Raw genomic sequence first — 22,578 nt, forward strand, 5'->3', positions numbered from 1 at the left:
TAGTTTCTTACAGTTTTAATATATCTGAATATGCCAGGAATGCAACAACTGTGTATATCAGGGGGCAATTATACTTTGCTTTGTCCAGAAAAAAAAAATTCTTCACCACTGTGGAAAACTCACATGATCAACAACAACATGGCTCATGTAATCCGAATTCCCAGTACACCCCATCTGTATCTGCCTTTAAAGCTGTTACCTTCATTGCTTGTCTGTCAGCAATTTCTGTATAATAAGCTATTCTAAAACATAGTGGCTTAAAACAAGTCATTCTCTCGCATACATCTGTGGGTTAGCTGGGGGTTGGCTGATGTGGCTGGGCTCAGCGGAGTGGTCCTGCTTCACACTTGGTCAGCTGAGCCTGCTCCCAGCTTGGGTTGGGCTCAGGTCTGCTCACCGTGTCTCATCGTGGGCCCGGGCTGGAGGGGCAGCAGACACCTGGGAGCAGTTCTTCTCATGATAATGGCAGAGGCACAAGAGGGCAAGTCTCACTGCACAGCACATTTCACGCCTTATTTCAGTCTTGCCTGACTCTCCCACTCGGCCAAAGCAGGCCACACTGGCAAGCCCAAAATCAAGGGGTGGAAAAGTAAAAGTACACTCTCCCCGTGGAGGTGGAGGGCAGAGTGGATATTTTTGAGCAAAATCTAATCCACCTCAATGATTTTACACAAATATCCCAATTTAGCTCTGATTTCAAAATGTCATACATAAAGAAAAATTCAGTTTTGTCTTACTTATCTTGAATCTAAGTGTATTCATTATAAGAAAGTATGTGCACCTGACAATTTCACTATAACGTAACAGTGTGGTCACGCTGAGCATTTACATGTGGAACACATATTTTATTGTAAGTAACCATCCTTTTATTTTAAAATATTTTGTGGGCTTCCCTGGTGGTGCAGTGGTTAAGAATCCGCCTGCCAATGCAGGGGACATGGGTTCGAGCCCTGGTCCAGGAGGATGCCACATGCCGCAGAGTAGCTGGGCCTGTGTGCCACAACTGCTGAGCCTGCGCTCCAGAGCCCATGAGCCACAACTCCTGAAGCCTGTGCGCCTAGAGCCCATGCTCCACAACAAGAGAAGCCACCACAGTGAGAAGCCTGCACACCGCAACTAGAGGAAGCCTGCATGCATCAACAAAGACCCAACACCACCAAAGATAAATACATAAATTTAAAATATTTTGTGTATTTTATTTGAAATTAGGTGTTTAGTTAGATTAAATTATCTATGAATTTCATTTTAAGAGGGTCAAGAGGGTCGGCAAAGTATTTTTTACGAGAAGAGGACAAGGGGAAAAGGTTGGGACCACAGAGGTAATCCAGTACAGCTCAGCCTGATGAGGGGGGTAGCTGAGCCATACACGCCCCCACTTTGAATCCTGCTCTACCCTTCACAGATTATGTCACTTCAGGTAAGTTGTTTCACATCTCTGAGCCTTTCTCAGGTGTACTATGTGTAATAATACACGTGGCTTCTGGGTTGCGGAAAGAATGAAATGAACACACATGTGTGACATTCAGGATCCTGGCAGGGAACAGACGGCACATTCACGTGGGGTAATTGAAGGAAGCTTCATAAGGGGGCTGTTTACCAGGCTGGGGGCAGGGTTAAGTTAAACTACCCAGGGAAAGTGCATTCCCTTAGGGCTATTACTAGCAGGAAGTTATTTCCACCCCAGGTCTACAGGGCCAAGGAAGTTACTTGAAACCCAAAGAGAATAATTATACGGAAGGAACAGCCCTACAGAGCGATGGCCTTCAGCAGAGGGCCTCAGCCAACCATGACAGGCCCACAGGGAAGAAGCTGGGGGGATAAATACCCAGCCTCAGTCTCCTCCTTTGGCCCTCAGATCTTTCATCTGTCAGTGTCTCCTACTGGAAAAAAAAAAACAACAGCCAGAGATGAGATGTGGAAGTGCCTTTTGATGGCGTCCATAAAGGTCAGCCTCCCAGAGCATAGAGCAGGAGGGGAAAGTGGGGAGCAAATCTGGAGGAGAAAAAAAGAGGATTACACAGCATGAAAAACACAGTACATGGCAAAGTAAGAACTTTATAAGTGGTAGCACAGTTGACTAAATAAGTAAACACACCCACACACATACATATACACATACACATACACATACATACAGGGGAAACTCAAATAATCTCCCCAAAGTATGAATAGAACCTCCACTAGAATCTAGTTGATCTTGTAGGGAAGGAAAAACAATCTCTTTCCTCTACCCATCTTGGGTTCTCTGGCTGAGGCCCTACAAATTAAACTAACAAAAAAACAGATTAATAAGAGAAAAAACAAGCAGACGTTTATAAACACGTGTGTCAAGCATACACATGGGAGCACTTAGAGGTGTGTATCTCAAAGAGGTCGTTAGAACCTAGGCTTACACAGCATCTTGACAAAAGAACAGTATATTTTTAGAGACATGACATGAGAAGGACTTTGAGCTCCTACAGGTGGCAAATTGTGGGAAGGCGAGGAGATGGGGAAACTAATGGTAAATAAGGGTCTAGAATTGTCTATGGTGATTTATTTCTGTTCTTCTTGATAGAGAGGGGAGGTGGCGGGGAGGAGGGCATCTTTACAAATTATGTTCTGCATTTAGGCAAATAAGGGGAAGGCAAAGAGCTTTTCTTGTATCTGCTGATTCTCAATTGCCTTCAGCTCCAAATCATCCTTAAACCAAAGTGGCATATTCTGCTACCTTTCCGTCTCTTCGTTCAAAGGCTTTTTCTACTGCATTCCTTTATAGATTATATCAAATTTCCACGTCAGCAATGACAACTTGCCCTCTCTGAGCCACAGACTTTCGAAACTTTAAAATAAAGATAGTAATATTTGCCCTCAAAACATATTAAGGGGGATGTTGTCCCAGTAATTGAGCAGCATTTAAGCGAGAGATTCAGGGAATTAAGCATATCCAATTCCTCATCTACAGCATGGAGAGTAAGCGTAGCTGAATGTTACATTGCTTAGAAACTATGCCAGGGCAGTGGCGACCTTGGTCTAAACCGGTGCCTTGGTTGAAATACAGTTACCTGTAAGTGCTGCAATTTAAAACAAACACTTGAAGGGTAGTTTTCCGGATTGTTCCCAAAGCCACACTGAGATTAAAGGCAGTCCTGACAGGCGTTTGGGCACAAGCATCGCTGAACCTGGTTAAACCAGTTCCGGCAGCCGGGGGATCAGCCCTAAATGTTTACACAACTTTCTGACTCCTGGGAAAGGCAAGGCTACCTGATTTTTCTACTGTTTCTGAAAGCTTCAATAGTTTCAGAAGTCTTAACAGTCAGGTGGGAGTTGTGTAACCAGAGGTAAGGAGCAGCCAGGGTTCCTGGAGTCAAAGGAAAAATAAACACATCTCTTTGCATACAGAGTAGATTAGCTGCTTCTTTTTGATATCACACGCTTTCCATTTTCAGGTCTTAAAAAACCCACAAGGCGACCTGCAGAGGTACCAGCCACTGGCTGCCAGATTAGCATTTCACCAGCTGGAACCAGATGTCAGGATTCTGCACAAATACCTTTTTGAAATGTCGCTTAGTTTCTCAGGGAGTCAGGTTCGGACAAATCTCTCACTATTACCCAGTGACCTCAGGTGCCTTTTCCTCTCAACCCCAGATCAACCCCGGGTGTCACACAACAGAAAACTTTAAAATAGGCTTTGGTTCCAAATCTGTCACCATGCTCCAGGAAAGATGATATCCAATCTAAAACTTTATGCAATAATCCAAACCCATAAACACAGATGTATGCTTTATTTCATCATCTAAAACCCAAAATCCAAAAGTACCACTAACACACACAGACAGCTGCTCCGGTAAAAACTGAATCCATAACAGAATTTGTACCACACTTTTCACAAAATACGTGAAATGACATTATATGTCATCTTTGTTACAAAACTTTGAAGTTAGCATTAGCTCGTGTATTTCACAGGTGGAGAGAAAGCTGGTCTGGGAGATTGTAAGATCTGCCCAGGGGCATGGAGCTCATGAGCAGAGCCAGGACTTAAATACAGGTCTATTCCAATCTCAGACTCAGCCAAAAGGGAATTGTGGCCTATCTTCTACTTATTGAAGATACGCAATATTAGAACATAAGTAAGTTTGCAGTATTTCAAAAAGACAAAAGTTAAATCTATTGTATTATTTGGCTTTAGAATAAAAACTTCAAAGCTTAAGGATTTGTTTTCTCAGAGAACTCTTTACATGGAATCTGAAGCAGGTTAAAATTCACTGAATAAGATGATGCTGATTAATAATGCACTTTGTTAGATAAATGTATTTTCGTTATATACTTTCACAGTTCAATCCATGGGCCCACTTAACATTTAGGGATCTTCAGATGAGAAACACTGAGTAAAAGCAAGATAGCTCACGGCAATGAATAAAAACTCTCAGAAGTCATACACGACTTTGTTCCAAGTTATGTATTTTGTTCCTCAGATTTTATGCTTAATTACTACCATTCATGACAATATTTTTTTGATATTATGACAGATTAGTAGACTTGCTTGATGGAAACCAACTCATCATCATCATCATTATCATCATCAAAAAAGAGAGCTAAATAAGAAAAACTCATTGACAAAAAAAGATGGGACAAGAATTAAGTTTTCAAAGAAATGGGGGTAGGAGGAAATCTAACCACACTCCATACACAAGAATATGTTTTGATTTGTTAAAAGAGCTCCTGCTGCCACAGCTCTCTGGCTTTTTTGGGATTTCCTCTCCTAACATGATGAATTCGTTGATAAAAATTAAATCTCTTTTCTAACTCCTGATCTAAATGCAATATGAAGTACACAGAATCGTTTGTGAAATATTCTTGCCAAAAATGTTTAACCTGAACCTATTCAAGCTTTTAGATCTCATTTCCAATTTATAGGAAATACAGGGGATAGAGAATCAAGTTGAACACTAAGAGGAAATAATGAGACAGATCCAGTATGGGGAATATCCCAAAAGTTAATGTCATGGGGAAAGTGAAGGAACTGTTTTAGATTAAAAGCTAGAACAACAGATGCAATGTATACAACTTGATTGGATCTCGATTCAAAGAAACCTAGCTATAAAATATATATTTGGTGAATAATTAAAGATATATGAATACGGTCTATATAACAGATAACAGGAATTTTTTGTTAATTTAGGAGAGATGATGTTATGGTAAGTAGAATGGTCTTATTCTCCTCTCTTTCATTGTAGTCTTTCTACATGACTAGCTTGGGTTTCCTCACAGCATGGCGGACTCTGGGTAGTTGGACTTTTTTTTTTACTGGCCGTGCCACATGGTGTGCGGGATCTTAGCTCCCTGGCCAGGGATCAAACCCATGCCCCTTGCAGTGGAAGCATGGAGGCTTAACCACTGGACCGCCAGGGAAGTCCCATTTGACTTCTTACATGGCAGCTGATTTTCCAGGGAGAGTGGAGGCTGCCAGGCTTCTTAAAGACTAAGCCCAAACTGGCATAGTTGCACTTTTGTTACATTCTGATGATTAAAGCAAGTTGCAAGCCCAGCCCAGATAGAAATGGGGGAGAGGTAGATTCCACTTCCTCATGGGTGGAAAAGTACATGCTTGCAAAGAGGGAAGGAAGTGATGACAGCCATCTTTGAGGACTATCTACTCCCTTACCTCCAAAGAATGGATTAAATATATTGAGATGTTGAATGAAAGCCATGCTCTCCACAAGACAAGCCTAGACATTGAAAATATGCTTCTATTAATAAATAAGAAAAATGTTGACAGCTCAGGTCAAAGCCAGTGAAGCATTTTGTTTACAAAGCATTTCATTTCCCTCCCCTGTAGGCAAATAATTTACAGTCTAAGAGGCAAAGGTAGAGATGTGCACACACGATCAAAGATTAAGACATTATTCCCTCAAAAATACTTCATTTTAGACCTACCACCATTTTCCGGTTTTCCTTCTGCTTTGAGCAGTATCTGAAGAGTGAATCCAAGAGCTGAAACTGTATTTTACTGATTTCTGTCTTCCTACTGCCTTTTGGAGAACCTGGCATACAGTGAGTACCCATAAATGTTTGTTGAATTCAGTGAGTGACTTCTATCATACAAACTGTTGTCCATACAGGTGTTGGGATTTTAACAAATGAGAAAAGCTAAAGCAAATTCATGTATCTGCCATGATTGAGAAACGGAGCTGTTCTGGTTCACAACTATGCAGAACAGAACCAGGAGCGAGGCAGTAAGCATGACGTTTATTTCAGTTGTAAAAATAATTATTACAAATCCAGGTTGAAAAGTCCTACACATTATTAAGAAGAAAGCCTCTCAGACTTCACTTCAGAAAATATTTACAGATGGGTGTTCTTATTATTTCAGTGTTCCACTGAGGATATGACTAAGGAGGTGGCTGGGACTGCAGCAGTGGCCAAGGTTGAGGCTGAGCCTGGCCGCAATCAGAGAGCCTAATGCAGATGGAGGTGCCTAATAGTTTTTTAGTTTGGGTAGTGCTGTGGACTGCATTGTGTCCCCTCCCCAAAATTCATATGCTGAAGCTCTAGCCCCCATGTGACTATATTTGGAGATACAGCCTTTAAAGAGGTAATTACAGTTAAATGAGGTGGGCCCTAATTCAATAGAACCGTGTCCTCAGGATGTGAGTGCAATAAGAAAAGGCCACGTGAGGACACAATAAGGCAGCGATTTGTAAGCCAGGAGAAAGTCCTCACCAGAAAACCCTGCTGGCATCTTGATCTTGGACTCTCAGCCTTCACAACTGTGACAAAATATATTTCCATTGTTTAAAGCCACTCTGTGATATTTTTTCATGACAGCCATAGCAAATTAAGAAAGGTGACAGACAAAGTATTCACATAGATGTGCTCCCGTATAAAAGCTTATTTTAAAAAATGAAATAATTGAAGCATACGGAAAATAACAGAGAATAACATAACAACTCACCTACCACCCAGATTTTAACAAATGTGGCCATCTGGTCATATTTGCTTCAGATACTTTTTAAAGAGATAAAATTTTATACTTAAAGTGTACTTGGTAACCTTTAAATCTGCTTCTATAACCTCCTTACCTCCTATTCTGAAGCTGGAGAAGGACATTCCTGTCCACTTTTTAATATACTTACATGTATGCATATGTCAAAAAGCAACTATAAAAAAGTACCGTAGTACTGTTTTGTATTTACATAAATGTGTAAATACTTTTGCAACTTAGTGTTGTTTTCCTTCAACATCGTTTTCAAGTTTATGTGTACATTTCAATACATGTGGCTACAGTTGATTTTTAGTGCTCTGTGGTCTTCTATTGCATGGGTATACCACAATTTATCCATTTCCTGCTAATATTCAGGTTGTTTTCAATTTTTCAGTACTATAAACACTACAGCATTGGCCAATCTTGTATGTGTTTCCTTGAATGCACACACTACCAGGTACTTGCATCTTCAATTTTACTAGAGACTGCTCTCAAAAATGATTCTACCAACTGTCAGGCTTTTACTTTTGCCCGAATCTGCTAGGTTTGAAGTGGTAATTCATTGCTTATTGTTTCATGCAGAATACTTTACATACAATGAGCTGTGCAATTTGATGATCTTTGATAAATGTACTCACCTGTGCAATCAGAACCACACTCAAGACACAAAGTATTTCCATCATCCCTTGAAATTTCCTCAGACCCCCATGCAAAGCATTGTTTACAATGCCACCCTAGTTAACCCCCCCCCAATAATCCACCTCAGTCCCCAAGCAATCACTGGACTGTTTTAACAATGGATTAGTTTTTATTTTAGAAAATTTTATATAAAAGGAACCCCATGGTACATTCCCTTTGTGTTTGGCTTCTTTCAGTTAGCATAATCGTTTTGAGATTCATCCCTGTTGTTGGGTTTATCAGCACACAGACTTTTTTTTTTTTTTGCGGTACGCTGGCCTCTCACTGCTGTGGCCTCTCCCGTTGCGGAGCACAGGCTCCGGACGCGCAGGCTCAGTGGCCATGGCTCACGGGCCCAGCCGCTCCGTGGCATGTGGGATCTTCCCAGACCGGGGCACGAACCCGTGTCCTCTGCATCGGCAGGCGGACTCTCAACCACTTGCACCACCAGGGAAGCCTAGCACATAGTCTTTTCCTTTTCATTGTATGGATGTATTTTTTGCTTATCCATGCACTTGTTGGTGAACTTGGGTTGTGCCCAATTTAGGGTATTACAAAAAAGGTTGCTGTGAACATTTCTATGTAGCCGTTTGCTTTCATTTCTCTTGGGTGGGTAAAAGAAAAGGAATGGCTGGGTGTGCGATAGGTGTAAGTTTAACTCTACTCATTGTGGGTTTTATTTGCATTTCCCTAGTGGTAATGTTGAGCATACTTTGATGTGCTTATTGGCCATTCATTTATCTTATTTTGTGAAGTGTCCATAAAATATTTTGTTCTTTTTTTTAAATATCTTTATTGGAGTATAATTAGAGTGTTGTGTTAGTTGCTGCTTTATAACAAAGTGAATCAGCTATACATACATCCCCATATCTCCTCCCTTTTGTGTCTCCCTCCCACCCTCCCTATCCCACCCCACTAGGTGGACACAAAGCACTGAGCTGACCTCCCTGTGCTATGCGGCTGCTTCCCACTAGCTATCTATTTTACATTTGTTAGTGTATATATGTCCATGTCTCTCTCTCTCTCTCTCTCTCTCTCTCTCTCTCTCGCTTCGTCCAAGCTTACCTTTCCCCCTCCCCATGTCTTCAAGTCCATTCTCTACGTCTGCATCTTTATTCCTGTCCTGCCCCTATGTTCATTTCTTAAATGGGTTATTTTACTTCTTATTCTTGAGTTGTGCAATCTCTTTATATATTCTGGAATTCTTTATCAGATATATTTGTCAAATATTTTCTCCCAGTTTGTGACTAGAAATTTTATTTTCTGAAGTGTCTTTTGAAGAGCAAAAGTTTTTAGTTTTGATGAAGACCAATTTATCAATTTTTTCTTTAATGGTTTGTGCCATTTGTGCTCTAAGAAATCTCTGTAAGAACAAGGTCACTAAGATTTTCTCCTGTTTTCTTCTATAAGTTTTAGCTCTCATACTTAGGCCTCTGTATGGGGTGAAAGTGAAAGTTCACTGTGTGTGTGTGTATTACAGTATCATTTGTTGAAAAGACTTCCCTTTCTATTGAAATACCTTGGCACCTTTGTTGAAAATCAGTTTACCATGTATGTAGGGTTTATTTCTGGATTCTCTTTTCTGTGTCCTTGATCTTATGTCTATCTTTACCCCAATTACCACTGTTTTGATTGCTGTAGCTTTATAAGTTCTGAGACCAGGTAGCGTATAAGTCCTCCAACTTTTGCTCTTGTCTCATAGGTTGGCCAGAACATTTCCATATACATTTTAGAATTAGCTTGTCAATTTTGTTTTTTTTTTTTTTTGCGGTACGCGGGCCTCTCACTGTTGTGGCCTCTCCCGTTGCGGCCCACAGGCTCCGGACGCACAGGCTCAGCGGCCATGGCTCACGGGCCCAGACACTCCGTGGCATGTGGGATCTTTCCGGACCGGGGCACGAACCCGTGTCCCCTGCATCGGCAGGTGGACTCTCTTGTCAATTTTTTAAAAAATCCTGATGGGATTTGATCGTGTTGAAACTATAAACAAACTTGGGAGCATCAACATCCTAACATTATTGATACATAAGCATGGTATTGCCCTCCATTTATTTAAATCTTGAATTATTCTCAATACTCTTTTTATAGTTGGTATAGAGAGCTTACACATCTTTGGTTGGACTTATCCCTAGAAATCTGATGTGTTTCGCTGCTGCTATAAATGGTATCTTTTAAAATTTTCTTTTTCTGACTAATGTTGCTGGTATATAAACCTTGCAAAATTCACTTATCAATTCTAATAGCTATTGGTAGATTCTTTTTAATTTTCTACATGCATAATTATGTCATCTATAAATAATGACAATTTTCTTTCTTTCTTTCTGAACCTCATTCCTTTCACCTCTTCCCTGCCTTTACTGCACTGGTTATGCTCTCCAGTACAATACTGAATATGAATTGTGAAAGCAGGCCCCCTTGTCACATTACTGATCTCAGAGAGAAAGTGCAGAGGCAGAATACTGGCCCCCAAAGATGTCCATGTCCTAATCTCCAGAATTTTTGAATATATTAAATGGCAAAGGGGAATTAAAGTTGAAGATGGAATTAAGGTTACGTATAAGCAGGCCTTAACATAGGGAGATTATTCTAGATTACCTGGGTGGGCCCAGTGTAATAACAAGTGTCCTTAAAAGTGCAAGAAGGAGGCAGAAGGGTCAATGACAGAATGATGTGATGAGAAAAGTATTCAGCCCGCTGTTGCTGGCTTTGGAGATGGAGGGAGAGGGCTACAAGCCAAGGGATGTGTGAGGCTCCTTGATACTAGAAAGGACAAGGGAACAGATTCCCCCCTAGAGCCTCCAGAAAGAAACACAGCCCTGCTGACACCCTGATTTTAGTCCAGTGACACCTGTGTCAGGCTTCTAACCTGCAGAACTGTCAGATAATGAATTTGTGTTGTTTAAAACACTAACGTTTGTGATAATTTATTACAGCAGCAACAGAAAACAAATATAGAAAGCTTTAGATTTTCCAGCACTAAGTATGATGTTTGCTGTAGAGTTCCTGTGGATGTTGTCTATTTGCCCTTGGGTTCCTTCTAGTTTATTTCTGAAACCTACTGTTAACTCCAATATTTCCTCTGAGCTCTGTCAGCTCTCATTTTATTTCCTCCTGTTGCTTGTCCATCTAATTTTTGAGCTTTCCTGATTTTGATGTTATATTGTTCTTTCTCAGGTTCTATCATTTCTTGAATTTCTTCAGCATTTTAACAAATATTACTGTTTTCTTCTGCTTTGTAAAAGTTTCTAGGATATCTTCATTTCCTGTGGGTATGTGATACACACTGTTATCCTGTTTTCTTAAAGCATATTGTATGATGTGGTCATGTTTAAGTGAGATGGACTTTTTCATACTTTCCTCCTATATTTTCAGAAGATTCCTGGATAGGTGGTGAGGTAGGCCTGGAGTTTCCTGGTTTTGTAGTTCTAGGGTTCTCTCTTCTGTAGTTACTACAGAGTATTAGATAACATTTTTTTTTAAGATAACTTTTATTTTTATTATTCTTTTTGTAATAACTGATATTTTATTCTTACTTATTTATTCGACCGTGCCGCTTGGCCTGCAGTATCTTAGTTCCTGGACCAGGGATGGAACCTGGGCCCAGCAGTGCAGGTGCTGAGTCCTAACCACTGGACTGCCAGGGAATTCCCAGATGACATGGTTTTTTATGAACCTTCTTAGTACTTTCTGAATTGTCTCATCTGGTCCCCTCTTCTATCTGTATCAGAACCTTGTCTCCTTTATCCCCAGGGTCCTTCCCTCGTCAATGTCTATTCTATATCCAGTAGCTTCTCTCAGGGCAGGTCTATGTGCTCTCACCAGCTACTTCCGGGAACCCTGAAGACCAGGTCGCCCTGGCACCCTCATACCTTCCTGCAGGCTCCCTTTACAGCTTCCGGCTGAATGCTGGACAGCCCTCTCCCAATTTTGATTGTGGTTTTGGATGCACCAGTTGAGACTGCCACGATGACTGGGGGCGCCTCCTTTTGGGGCTGACGACATGTCAGCAGATTCTGGGCTCTTTGTACCATCACAGGCCCCCCTCACTTTCCCTCCGTTCACTCCTCCAAAGCTGTTCCCATGTGATCCTTTTGCTATTGATGGATTTAGCCCAAACTGCTCATTTCTGGGATCCATAGGGATATTCTATCATCTAATTTTAGTGAAGATGGTGTCACTGTGATTTTTCTTTTGCTATCCTAGTTGTTCTATGGGGATTTGAGATTAAATACTCACTGCTGCTGCCATTCAGCCTTCTATAATTGGTTTTTTATTTTAAAATGATTTTTTTTTCTATTTACACCGTTAATGCCCAGGATAGGACAGACTATGGTAAGTTTTAACATATAAATGCAAAATTTTAGTGACTAAACACAAGCACTATTTCTTGCTCATGTCACAGTCCAATGCAGTCAGCACGCTCTCCTGGTAGGTTTCCAAGCAGTGACTCACATGCCCTGGCTGCTTCCACTTTGCAAATTCTTTGTTTACAGCCAAATGGGAAGACAAGAGAGTGGTCAACGGTGATCACTGGTTGTGCCACAGTGAGTTTTACTGCCAGGTCTGGAAGCCACATATATCCCTCATCACCACATCTTACTGGCCAGAACTCGGTTACATGGCTCCAAACTCACCATAAGAGAGGCCTGGAAACAGAGCCACACTGAAGATCTCTGCCACTATCTGTACAGCTGCCCAAGCAACTTTGGGAAAGAAGGCAGACTATAAAACATAAGATGCTGCCTGTCTCTTCATATATCTGTAAAAGGATTTAAGATGTAATCTGATCAAAGGACTGGTCACCACTGTTTTTAATAAGGTTTTAATTCCATTAGTACAAAACTTTAATTAAAAAAAAATTTGTGAATCAAATCGTTTTCAAGATTGCAAAAAACATGTTTCCATAGTCTTCAACTAACTGCTGACAAATTTGGGGGAGAGTAAGGCAGCTTATATTCAAATAAAAATGAAAATGTCTCTAATTATAAAGATTCCAGTTAAATATATCTTTTGGAATGATAAAGTATTAAACTGTACTACTAATATATGCAGTAAGAAAATGGTGGTTTGTCATCATTTATAAACATAAATGTATTTACAAACATTCTAAATATTCAATATACATACTTCAGGAGAAATCTAGTCTTAAGACAGTGATTTTTATTACCTTTCGTCTACCATGTTTGACACTATAAATATACTCACTGAAAATATTAACACAATATTTAAATAAAAATGAAGTTCATGAAAATTTATAAAATAAAACCAATGTACTCTGACTTCTAATCATATCTTAAATATTTCAACTCTATTTTTCTGGCCTGGTCAGACCATTTAAAAATATTTCCACACTATTTTAATTTTAGGGTACAAAACAGTAGCAACTTACTAAGTTTCCATCTTTTAAATTAATATAGAAATTCTCAAAATACTGAAAACCCTGTTTTATGAAAGCAGTAACCACATCATAACAACTTATTTCATTAAGAACACATCTTCAAAAGGCACATTTTAATGACTGGTATTGATCTAAAGATATTAGCTTGAGCTTTGAATTTCCAGTCAATTTTCCATTATCTCAACATTGAGATCATGGAGGGTCAGGGGAGGTAGGAGAACACAGGTTTCCAATGGACTTCCACTAGGACAGCAGTAATCCTCACTCATCACATCCACGAAGACCAAGAGAAAGATGTGAAGAAAGGGAGAACGGCAGATCTGACTTCCATCCTAATTCAATCTTCAGGAAATACTTTTTATATAAAAATAATTTAAAAAATTACAGGACAGAAAGCTTAACAACAAAAGGCCAAGACCACAAACTGCCCAGTTTAGTCTGAGTGGTGACGTTATTTGTTTGGGGCCTAAGAAGAGAATGAAGCTCCTGCTTCTTTGGGATCAAATCTTCATATCGGGCTCATCTCAATTTCAATCACTTGGTAAGTTAAAAGTACTACAAATTCCCAGGATGTCAGAAATACTGATATTCAAAATCAAATAAAAATGACTTAATGGTTATCTCTGTTACGGTCCCCTTTAACTGGGACTAGTATTCTAAAGTTGACTGTAATTATAATAACATCAGTAATTTCAAGTACCCTACAACACTACTATTATTTTTAAGAGGTTATGTCCTAGGACCTGAAAATGCAACCCAATATACAGTTTTGAGTTATGGTTTACCTTTCAGTGAAGTTTAATACTAATTGAAGTACTAAATTGAACGAGATCAGTACTCTGAGGTACTAAATGATTAAGTATTGATCCCATGCAAGAAACAGATGGGAATTTTTAATGCTATTCTGGAATTTCAAAATACTGGGGATCTATCTTAATTTCATATTATTCCCCTCAAGTCTCAGTTGAGTGTTTCCATTTTTTTAAAGGGGGAGATAGCGTTAGATATTTTCCCCCTCACTATAACAAAATAATTGACCCAAAATATTCTGAAGTACAAAAAAGAAAATGGTCATTGGTAACTTGAAATATAATTTTCTGGTCCCTAATAATGGTCACTTTAGGAGCATTTATTCAAGTTCTAAAGTAGCAGCTTTTTAAATTAAGGCAACATTGTTTTATTCTTAACTATTTTCTATTAACTACTCTATTAAAGCTCATAAGAGCAGTTTCATCCTCAAAGGCCTTTTATAATGTAAGAAGAGTTAACATGACCATTCTTCTCAATATTAAAAAAGTATATAAAAAGTTATTGTATTCAAAGTCAACAAACACCTTATTTTTCTGTTTGGAATTCTAGAGTAATTATAGTCATTCCAGAATGTGTAAACTATGAAATGACCTCTGAAACTAACATCAACAACATAAAATACAATTTTTCTACAAAAATACGACATAGGAGATATATCACTTCTTCCCTGAAATAGAAATTTAGTATTTGGACAGAAAACTGTAAACTTCAATTACATTCAAAGAAAACCTTTTAGAAACTTATATTATTTGAGGTTTTGGCAACTGGAGTTCTTACCAGCAGGTTTACAGGGCGGTAATGTTGTAACAACACAATAATGCCAAACGGTTTCTTTCTCTCACATCTGCTACCAGGAGGAAAAAAAAGGCTTCCTGCAGTGGACAGTCTGGGTGAATGAATTGCTGAGGTGGACGATCCGACCCTGACCTCCACCTTGACTGCGCTCCACAATCACACAAGGCATCTGTACTAGCTGGACAGGACTCCTCCTGTCTCTCAATGCCTGAGTAAGATTTAAGATCTGTGGAAAGAAGAGAGGTTTTCATCAGTTCCAAAAAGATAAAAACCTTCCGTTCACTGACATTATTTTAACCATCTATTCATAACTACAATTTTTATTTCATCCATTTATGCCCAACAGAGACTGTGATGAGTAACTGCTATCAATTTATATATGTGATGTATGGATGCTTATACACACACATACGTATACACAGACAAATGCACAGGATTAAAATTAAATAATTTTTGCCAATTGGTAACTTTGAAATATTCTAGAATGCATCTATGTCCAGGAGCAATGGAGTCAGAGACTGAATGAAATGAATGGTTCCACATACATACCCCAGTTGACACTGGACCTAAAAAAATACTGGTCTAAATAGTCTGTTTTTTACTAAATACTTGCCTTACCCACTCATTCAACAAATAAATTTACTGCATGCTTATTATGTGCTAGGCTCTGTTCTAAGTGCTGGGGATGCAACAGTAAGAAAACAAACAAAATCTCTGCCTTCACAGAGCTCACATTTCAGCAGGGGAGGAGTCAATAAACATCTCAAACAAGTCAATTACACCAAGTATTAGAAGGAAAAAGTACTATGGGGAAGCATGACGCAGGGCAAGTGAATTAGCGAACTGGGGAAGGTAGCATTTAAAGTAAAGTTTTATTTAAGAGTCTGTTCTTTTTTTTTTTTTTTTTTTTTTTTTTTGCGGTACACGGGCCTTTCACTGCTGTGGCCTCCCCCGTTGTGGAGCACAGGCTCCGGACGCGCAGGCTCAAGCGGCCGTGGCTCACGGGTCCAGCCGCTCCGCGGCATGTGGGATCTTCCCGGACCGGCGCATGAACCCGTGTCCCCTGCATCGGCAGGCGGACTCTAAGAGTCTATTCTTAAATAGGAAAAGTAAAACTAGGAAAAGTAAACTATATTACATTCCATGTTTAAACATACTCTTGGAATTGCTACTTGAGCATATAAATAAGGTTATGAAACAATGCATAGCTTACAGCCTATTCTACTCTGTTCAAATAAAAATTTAATAATTTTCTTTTTTTCCCTGCATATCGGGTAAAAAATTCCCTTTGGGGGCTTCCCTGGTGGCGCAGTGGTTGAGAGTCCGCCTGTCAATGCAGAGGACACGGGTTCGTGCCCCGGTCCGGGAGGATCCCACATGCCACGGAGCGGCTGGGCCCGTGAGCCATGGCCGTTGAGCCTGCGCGTCCGGAGCCTGTGCTCCGCAACGGGAGAGGCCACAACAGTGAGAGGCCCGCGTACAGAAAAGAAAAAAAAAAAAAAAAAAAAATTCCCTTTGTTGTGTACGTTAGAAATAAGGATGTCTCCTTCAGGTATTTGAAAATATTTAATATACAGATGGTGTGCATTTTACTAGTTGTTGTAAAGACTGTTTAATAGTGAGATAAGCATAAAGGTTTCAACATAAAGCCATACTAATAAATAAATGTCATAATACTTGAACAGTATAAACTAGATGGTTTAGATCCTGGAAGATCTGAAGTATTTAATACATCAGAGAAATAAACCTTTACTAGTAATAGTAGCTACTCATTGTATTTATGGTTTAGGATTCCTTTTAAGCTCTTCCTTAAAATCTTCTAGGCTGGTTATGTTTGGATAAAAAGACAAAAAGAATTTACAAAATTTATGTTTATAAGCATTGTCCTTACCGTGAAAATAAATGTGGGTACCAGCATGGCTAAGGAATGAAATATTCAGTTAGTTTCCTCTTTTGATTTTAAAAATCCTATTCTAAACATGTTAATCTAAACACACTAATTTAAGTAGCATCTAATATTTTCCTGACTCTAAAAACAATACATGATTGTTGTAGAGAATCTAGAAGCGGAATGGTACAAAGAAAATGAAAGTCATTCTACAAGACTAAAAAATTTCAAATATATAATAGCAAAAATTATTCAGTCTTAAAACTATCCAAAATATTAGTATTTCTTTGGGAGTTGAGAAGACACTTGATGATCTTGCATTTATTTGCTAAAGAAATATTTACTGAGCATGCGCTGTGTTGGGGAGAAGACTAAATACGAGGGAAAAAACCCATCTGAGCCCTTAAAGTGCACACATTGTAGAAACAAACAGCCACACAAACAAATAACTGGAATGTAGTGTGACAAACACTTCAGCAACAGTGGATCTATGCCCTGACTTTACAATCTGATCCCCTCCTTTACATACCACTCATTTTTTCATTTCCCAAAGAATAAACACATCTATTACTATATCTTTACATCAGAGAAGATTATTTTTAGAAATAGACTAAACATTGCAGACAAGGAAAAACACTTTATTTATTTATTTTGCGGTACACGGGCCTCTCACTGTTGTGGCCTCTCCCACTGCAGAGCACAGCCTCCAGATGCGCAGGCCCAGCGGCCGTGGCTCACGGGCCCAGCCGCTCCGCGGCATGTGGGATCCTCCCAGACCAGGGCACGAACCCGTGTCCCCTGCATCAGCAGGTGGACTCTCAACCACTGCACCACCAGCGAAGCCCAGGAAAAACACTTTAGAATGCTCCATCTATGCCACATTTGATACCATGGTAGGGGTGTGATAGGTCAAGGGCAGATGGTGTGAACTTACAGACTTCTGCATATAGACTCTGCTTTCCTTTGGACTAGTTCACTGGTCCTCAAATTTTAGTGGGCATGAGAATTACTGTACTATCTACATAAAACTATGTATATTCTACTTCCTGGTTGGTTTTAAGCTATTTTTCAACTGTACTATGCCCAGTTTGCTGTCCTTTTTTTTTTGGCCTGCACCGTACGGCTTGTGGGATCTGTTTCCTGACTAAGGATTGAACCCGCGCTGCAGCAGTGAAAGCCGGGAATCCTAACCACTAGGCCACCAGGAAACTCCCCCAACATGCTGTCTTAACATCCAATTTCTGAGTGAAATGTGACCCCAATACTCCCATGGAGTGCTAGGGAAATCAGAACTCCTTGAGCGGCAGGAGGAGCCTAGGAAGACAGAGCTGGAGCTTGAAGGAAAAACTGTTCTCCAGAAGGAGAGGAAAAGGCACCCCAGGAGAGACGACAGCACGCAAAGGGCACCACTGGGAGATGTGAACTGGGACTGAAGAACAGTTCTGAGCTGCTAGGCTTAGGGGAAGCTGACAGTGACAAGAGGTAAAGGTAGCTATGTTGCTGGAGGCAGACTGCAAAGGTGTTGGAGAAGGTGCTCAAAGTCAGGGCTTAAGCCTGTACGGACTGACAAATCAGGGGAGTTTTAAATCACAAAAGAGATGATCATATCTGCTTTGAGAAAGATTGTTCTGGTCTAATGTGGAAGAAGGATGGGAAAAGAGGTAAGGACACCACTTAGAAGATCATTAAATCCAGAGAAGAGATGATAAGGACCCCAGGCAGAGGCAATGCCGAAATGTTGCAGATTTGCCAGACTTTAGACTCCCTTATTAAACAGATGCAACATGTTAACCCCTTTGAGCCAAGTTACAAAATGCAGACAACTGTGTAGAGCTGTTATGAGGAAAAATAATAACAAATATAAAACTATCTAGTAAAGAGTCAAGTACTCAGGAGGTACGAAAGCGTCACTTTCATTTTCTTTAACATCAATTTTTACTGAATCTGCAAATGAGCTTCTGGTTTATATATCACTGAATAGAATTTCACTCTGTATTAATGAAACTGTTTTATTAATCATTTCTGTCACTTTTTTCAGATCGTGTATAAAATGTATTTTAAATAAATAAGTATTTCTGAGGTCCAGTGCTCCAAACAGGCACAGGTAGAACGTAAAATGACGCTCTTATTGAGCTTGATCATGACCCTACTGCTAGTTAATGTAAAATTCAAAAATTTTAACTGAATAAACATTTCTAGTCAAATTTTAAAAGAAATGCCTTCATACTAGTTCCTAATTCCAGTCCACATCTTTATATGGAGAATGAGAATTGTCACTGATTATGTGTGCAAAACTAAAAACTTACTATAAACTAGGACAGAAGACTAGGTTGTACGAAGCACAAATCATGATGTTAATTGGCAAAATTAGAAGGGAGAGGGATTCAAGGGATAATTATAAATGACTGAAATAATGAAACGGAGCAGGACCCTATGTCCTCTGCCTGCCTTTTGTCTGTGGAAAAACCTTAGCCAGAGAATAAGTTTAATCAGAGAAATGAGAAAATACGGAAACAAAGGAAAACAGCCAAAGGAGACCAAATAATAACAGGTTAGTCACTAAGCACAGTCAAAGACCTTAGTTCCTCCTCAAGGGCTATAGATAATAATCTGGGCCATATCCTGTGAGCTGTCTTATAGATACTGAAACCCCCATCAAGTGGAAGAAGTTAACTACATGATGACCAGACTGTAGCCATGACCTAAGCTGACACAATTCCAAGAATTGGCCTCAAGGAAATGGGAACAAACGGACCCTGGAACTGAAGATTAACTGTACTTACAACAACCAAGATGATGCTGGTCAGACCACCGCATGACCAATTTCAAGATGACTGTCAGAGCTGACTGTGCTGTTTCTGCATGTAGCCCCCTCCCTCCATCTATAAAAGCTCTTGCCCACTGGTTGTAGGAGGCGGGGAGGGGAGTTGGTCATTGGACAGGCGTCTGCCCTCCCCCACCAGTTGCCGGCATCTAAAATAAAGCAAACTTTCCTTTCCACCAACCTTGCCTCTTTATTGGTTTTTGAGCAGCGAGTAGCCCGGATCCCACTTTCGGTTTCAATAACACAGTATTTTGACTCAATTAAGGAACTGGCTGAATAATGAATTCTGTTGCTTGAAACACAGGTATTAGTTTTTGTTTGTTAAGTCTTGGTTTCAAAGCACTGCTTTACTTTAGAATATAAAATAATACCTGATTTTTTTCAGACCAGCTTTTTTTAAAAAAGGGTTAAAATCAGAGAGCTACACAGTCATGTACATGGTCAGAGTACCTTACTCTTTTTGGCTATCAGAAAGGTCAAAACCAAATTAAAATAAAAAATCAAAACAAAATAAAAACATAATGTTCTATTTTATTTTTTCTTTCCCAGATCCTGATCCTGTCACTTTTATATTCTATTACACCCATTTGTATAATACTTTACTCCTTTGTATAATACTTTACTCCAGGATATGAATAAATAAACCTAAAACAGCAGATAGCCACTGGTATATCTTTGTAACAGACCTCAGAACTAGAATGTCCCCATATCTGTTCAGACAAGCATTTTAAAATTAAAATTTAAATTTCTCACATACTAACTTTAATCTACAATTAAAGCTTACAAGATTATTTACAGCTTTTATTTAAAAAAAAACACACAAACATTTCTGAAATAAAGATACATCTTTAGGGGTAAGAGAATTCCAGAAGATGGAGCATATTGTTAAGTCAAATAGATATGTTTCAAGCAAAAATGCCAAATAAGGGCATAATTACGTATGCCTGAAAATTTAGTTCAAATATAGTTTAGGGTGGTAACACTCAGCAACATAATTACAATCATCAATCATCTAAGCCCATCATTCATACCTGAATTACCGAAAACACCTCCCCACAAGGCTCCCTGGTTCTAGACTCATCTGCTGAGTCAATGTGCACCCCACTGTCCAATCTGCAGGGATTCTTTGTTGGGTTATGGACGCCTTTTGCTGAGATATAAATTCTATTGCCCAGTCCATGCCCAAGACGCACATATAAACAGAATTTAGCACGTAATCTCAGGGAGTTCATAGGAGAAACCCCAGGGTAAGGTCTCCTCTCAGGAAATGTAAGTCTCATCATAACTCTCCCTTTTAAAAAAATATTCTGATTCCTTTCTTATTATATACAATATGTTAGCAGCTTATACATACCATTATGCACTACATTTTATAACATATTCTGGAGATCTCTCCATACTAGTAAATGGAAAACTTAGTCATTACCACAGCCCTTTTTAAAAAATTGAAGTATAGTTGATTTAAAATATATTGCATTAGTTTCAGGTGTATAGCTTAGGGATTCTTTTTTTTTTTTGCAGATTATACTCCCTTAAACGTTATTACAAGGTATTGGGTATAATTCCCTGTGCTATACAGTACATCCTTGTTGATTATCTATTTTATGTACAGTAGTTTGTTAATCCCATACTCCTAATTTGTCTCTCCCCTCTCCCTCTCCCCTTTGGTAATCATAAATTTGTTTTCTATGTCTGTGAATCTGTTCCTGTTTTGTATATAAATTCATTTGTATTATTTTTTAGATTTCACATATAAGTGATAATCAAAGTTTTGTCTTTTGCTGACTTATTTCATTAAGTATAATATTCTTTAGGTCTATCCATGTTGCTGCAAATGGCAATATTTCATTCTTTTTTATGGCTGAGTACTATTCCACTGTATTCTAAGCCAATCATCTGTTGATGGGCACTTGGGTTATCACAACTGCTCCAATCCCTTCCATGTGGAGTCTATACCCGGCACTTAAGGCCCTTCAGAATCTGGCTCTAGCCTGCTTCTCCGGCCATTTCACTTACTATTTAAAACGTATGACTCCAGCAAAGCACTGTATAAGCGCAAGAGAACACAGAGAGATGTATATGCTAATAATCTGTCCCTTTTCCTGACCCCCAGCCTCATCAGAAGCAAGAGCTCCATCGGAGTAGGAACTTGGTTTTTACTCACTGCTTTATCTCAATCATTAGGACAGTTTCTGGCTCTGGTTCTGTCAATAAATATATGATGAATACACAGTTATCTAATTTAACTATATCTATTTGTTAATGTTATATAATAAATAGTGCAAAACTTAGACTTGTCTTCTTTGTCACAGGTATGCAGCAAACAGCTACCTTAAATGAAATGCATATTTTAGGAAGAAAAAGTTAATTAGTAAGTCACTAAAAGACAATGTTTACCCTATAGTTTATTTTCATTTCAAGTCTTCCTTTTGGAATCTAAATACTATTAGTAGACTAGAAGAACCAGACGTCACCTGTAGGTCAGCCCAGCCTGCAGGTCCACACCAGCAGATGTAATTGATACCCTGTATTGCTAATGAAAGGAAGTGAAAAGGAGTGAGAGGACTGAGTTACAACTAGTACTTTTATGTCCTAATTAGTGCTCAACCATGGTGACATGGTTATTTACTGACTGCTCTAGCAAAGGCCAAACATATTTTATGAGGAAAATAATCAACAGGAAACAGAACTTGGTATTGAAACATTCAAGCAAGTGGATTTGAGGAGGAAGACGATACCAACACTCAGGAAACCAGTTATCAAAATGAGGACAAGAATTAGCAGTAGGAGGAAACTGGCTAACTAAACAATACACAACAAGGTAAAAAAAAATCTAATACAGAAGACAAAAGAGAAAAAAAGAGTATTGAAATCAACTTCATTTCTAATCATCTGAGCTACTTTGGTTCAGAATAAAGGACAGTGTTGAGAGCTGCATCTTTGGGTCACAATGGAAAAAAAAAGTTGACTACTGTTTCAAAGAGAGTTTTTCCTTAATGAACAAAATCTTAAAAAGGTGACCTACCTGACCCCTCATCACAGACATCTGCCTTTCAAAAGTGGCTTTGTCAAATCTTCTGTCAGTCTATCACAAAAAGGAAAGAAAACATTACAATTCTGAAAATCAGGATCTTTGAAAAAACAAAATTAAAACCAATGAACCCTTCAACTCAGCACATAAGGTCATTAGAAAGCATTCCTAATAGAAAAAAATAGCATGA

General features: G+C 39.1%; 1 protein-coding gene across 8 annotated transcripts in view; it reads right to left on the reverse strand.

Annotated features, from left to right (window-relative positions):
* PI4K2B (phosphatidylinositol 4-kinase type 2 beta) overlaps nt 1-22,578 on the reverse strand; it is a 45,371-nt gene continuing 22,793 nt past the window's right edge. For 2 of the 8 annotated variants that reach the window (XM_033421603.2, XM_033421608.2), the window contains 2 exons: nt 22,383-22,442; nt 12,449-14,871 (listed from right to left, as the gene is read on the reverse strand). In XM_033421603.2, coding sequence (XP_033277494.1) covers nt 14,698-14,871; nt 22,383-22,442 — 234 coding nt within the window. In that variant the 3' untranslated portion in view covers nt 12,449-14,697. Of the gene's footprint in view, nt 1,993-8,415; nt 12,402-12,448; nt 14,872-22,382; nt 22,443-22,578 lie in introns of those variants that run through there. The other 6 variants (XR_004481500.2, XR_004481499.2, XR_004481498.2 and 3 more) reach the window with 6 other exon arrangements.

The sequence above is a fragment of the Orcinus orca genome, chromosome 4, assembly GCF_937001465.1.
Source record: "Orcinus orca chromosome 4, mOrcOrc1.1, whole genome shotgun sequence".
Taxonomy (NCBI): domain Eukaryota; kingdom Metazoa; phylum Chordata; class Mammalia; order Artiodactyla; family Delphinidae; genus Orcinus; species Orcinus orca.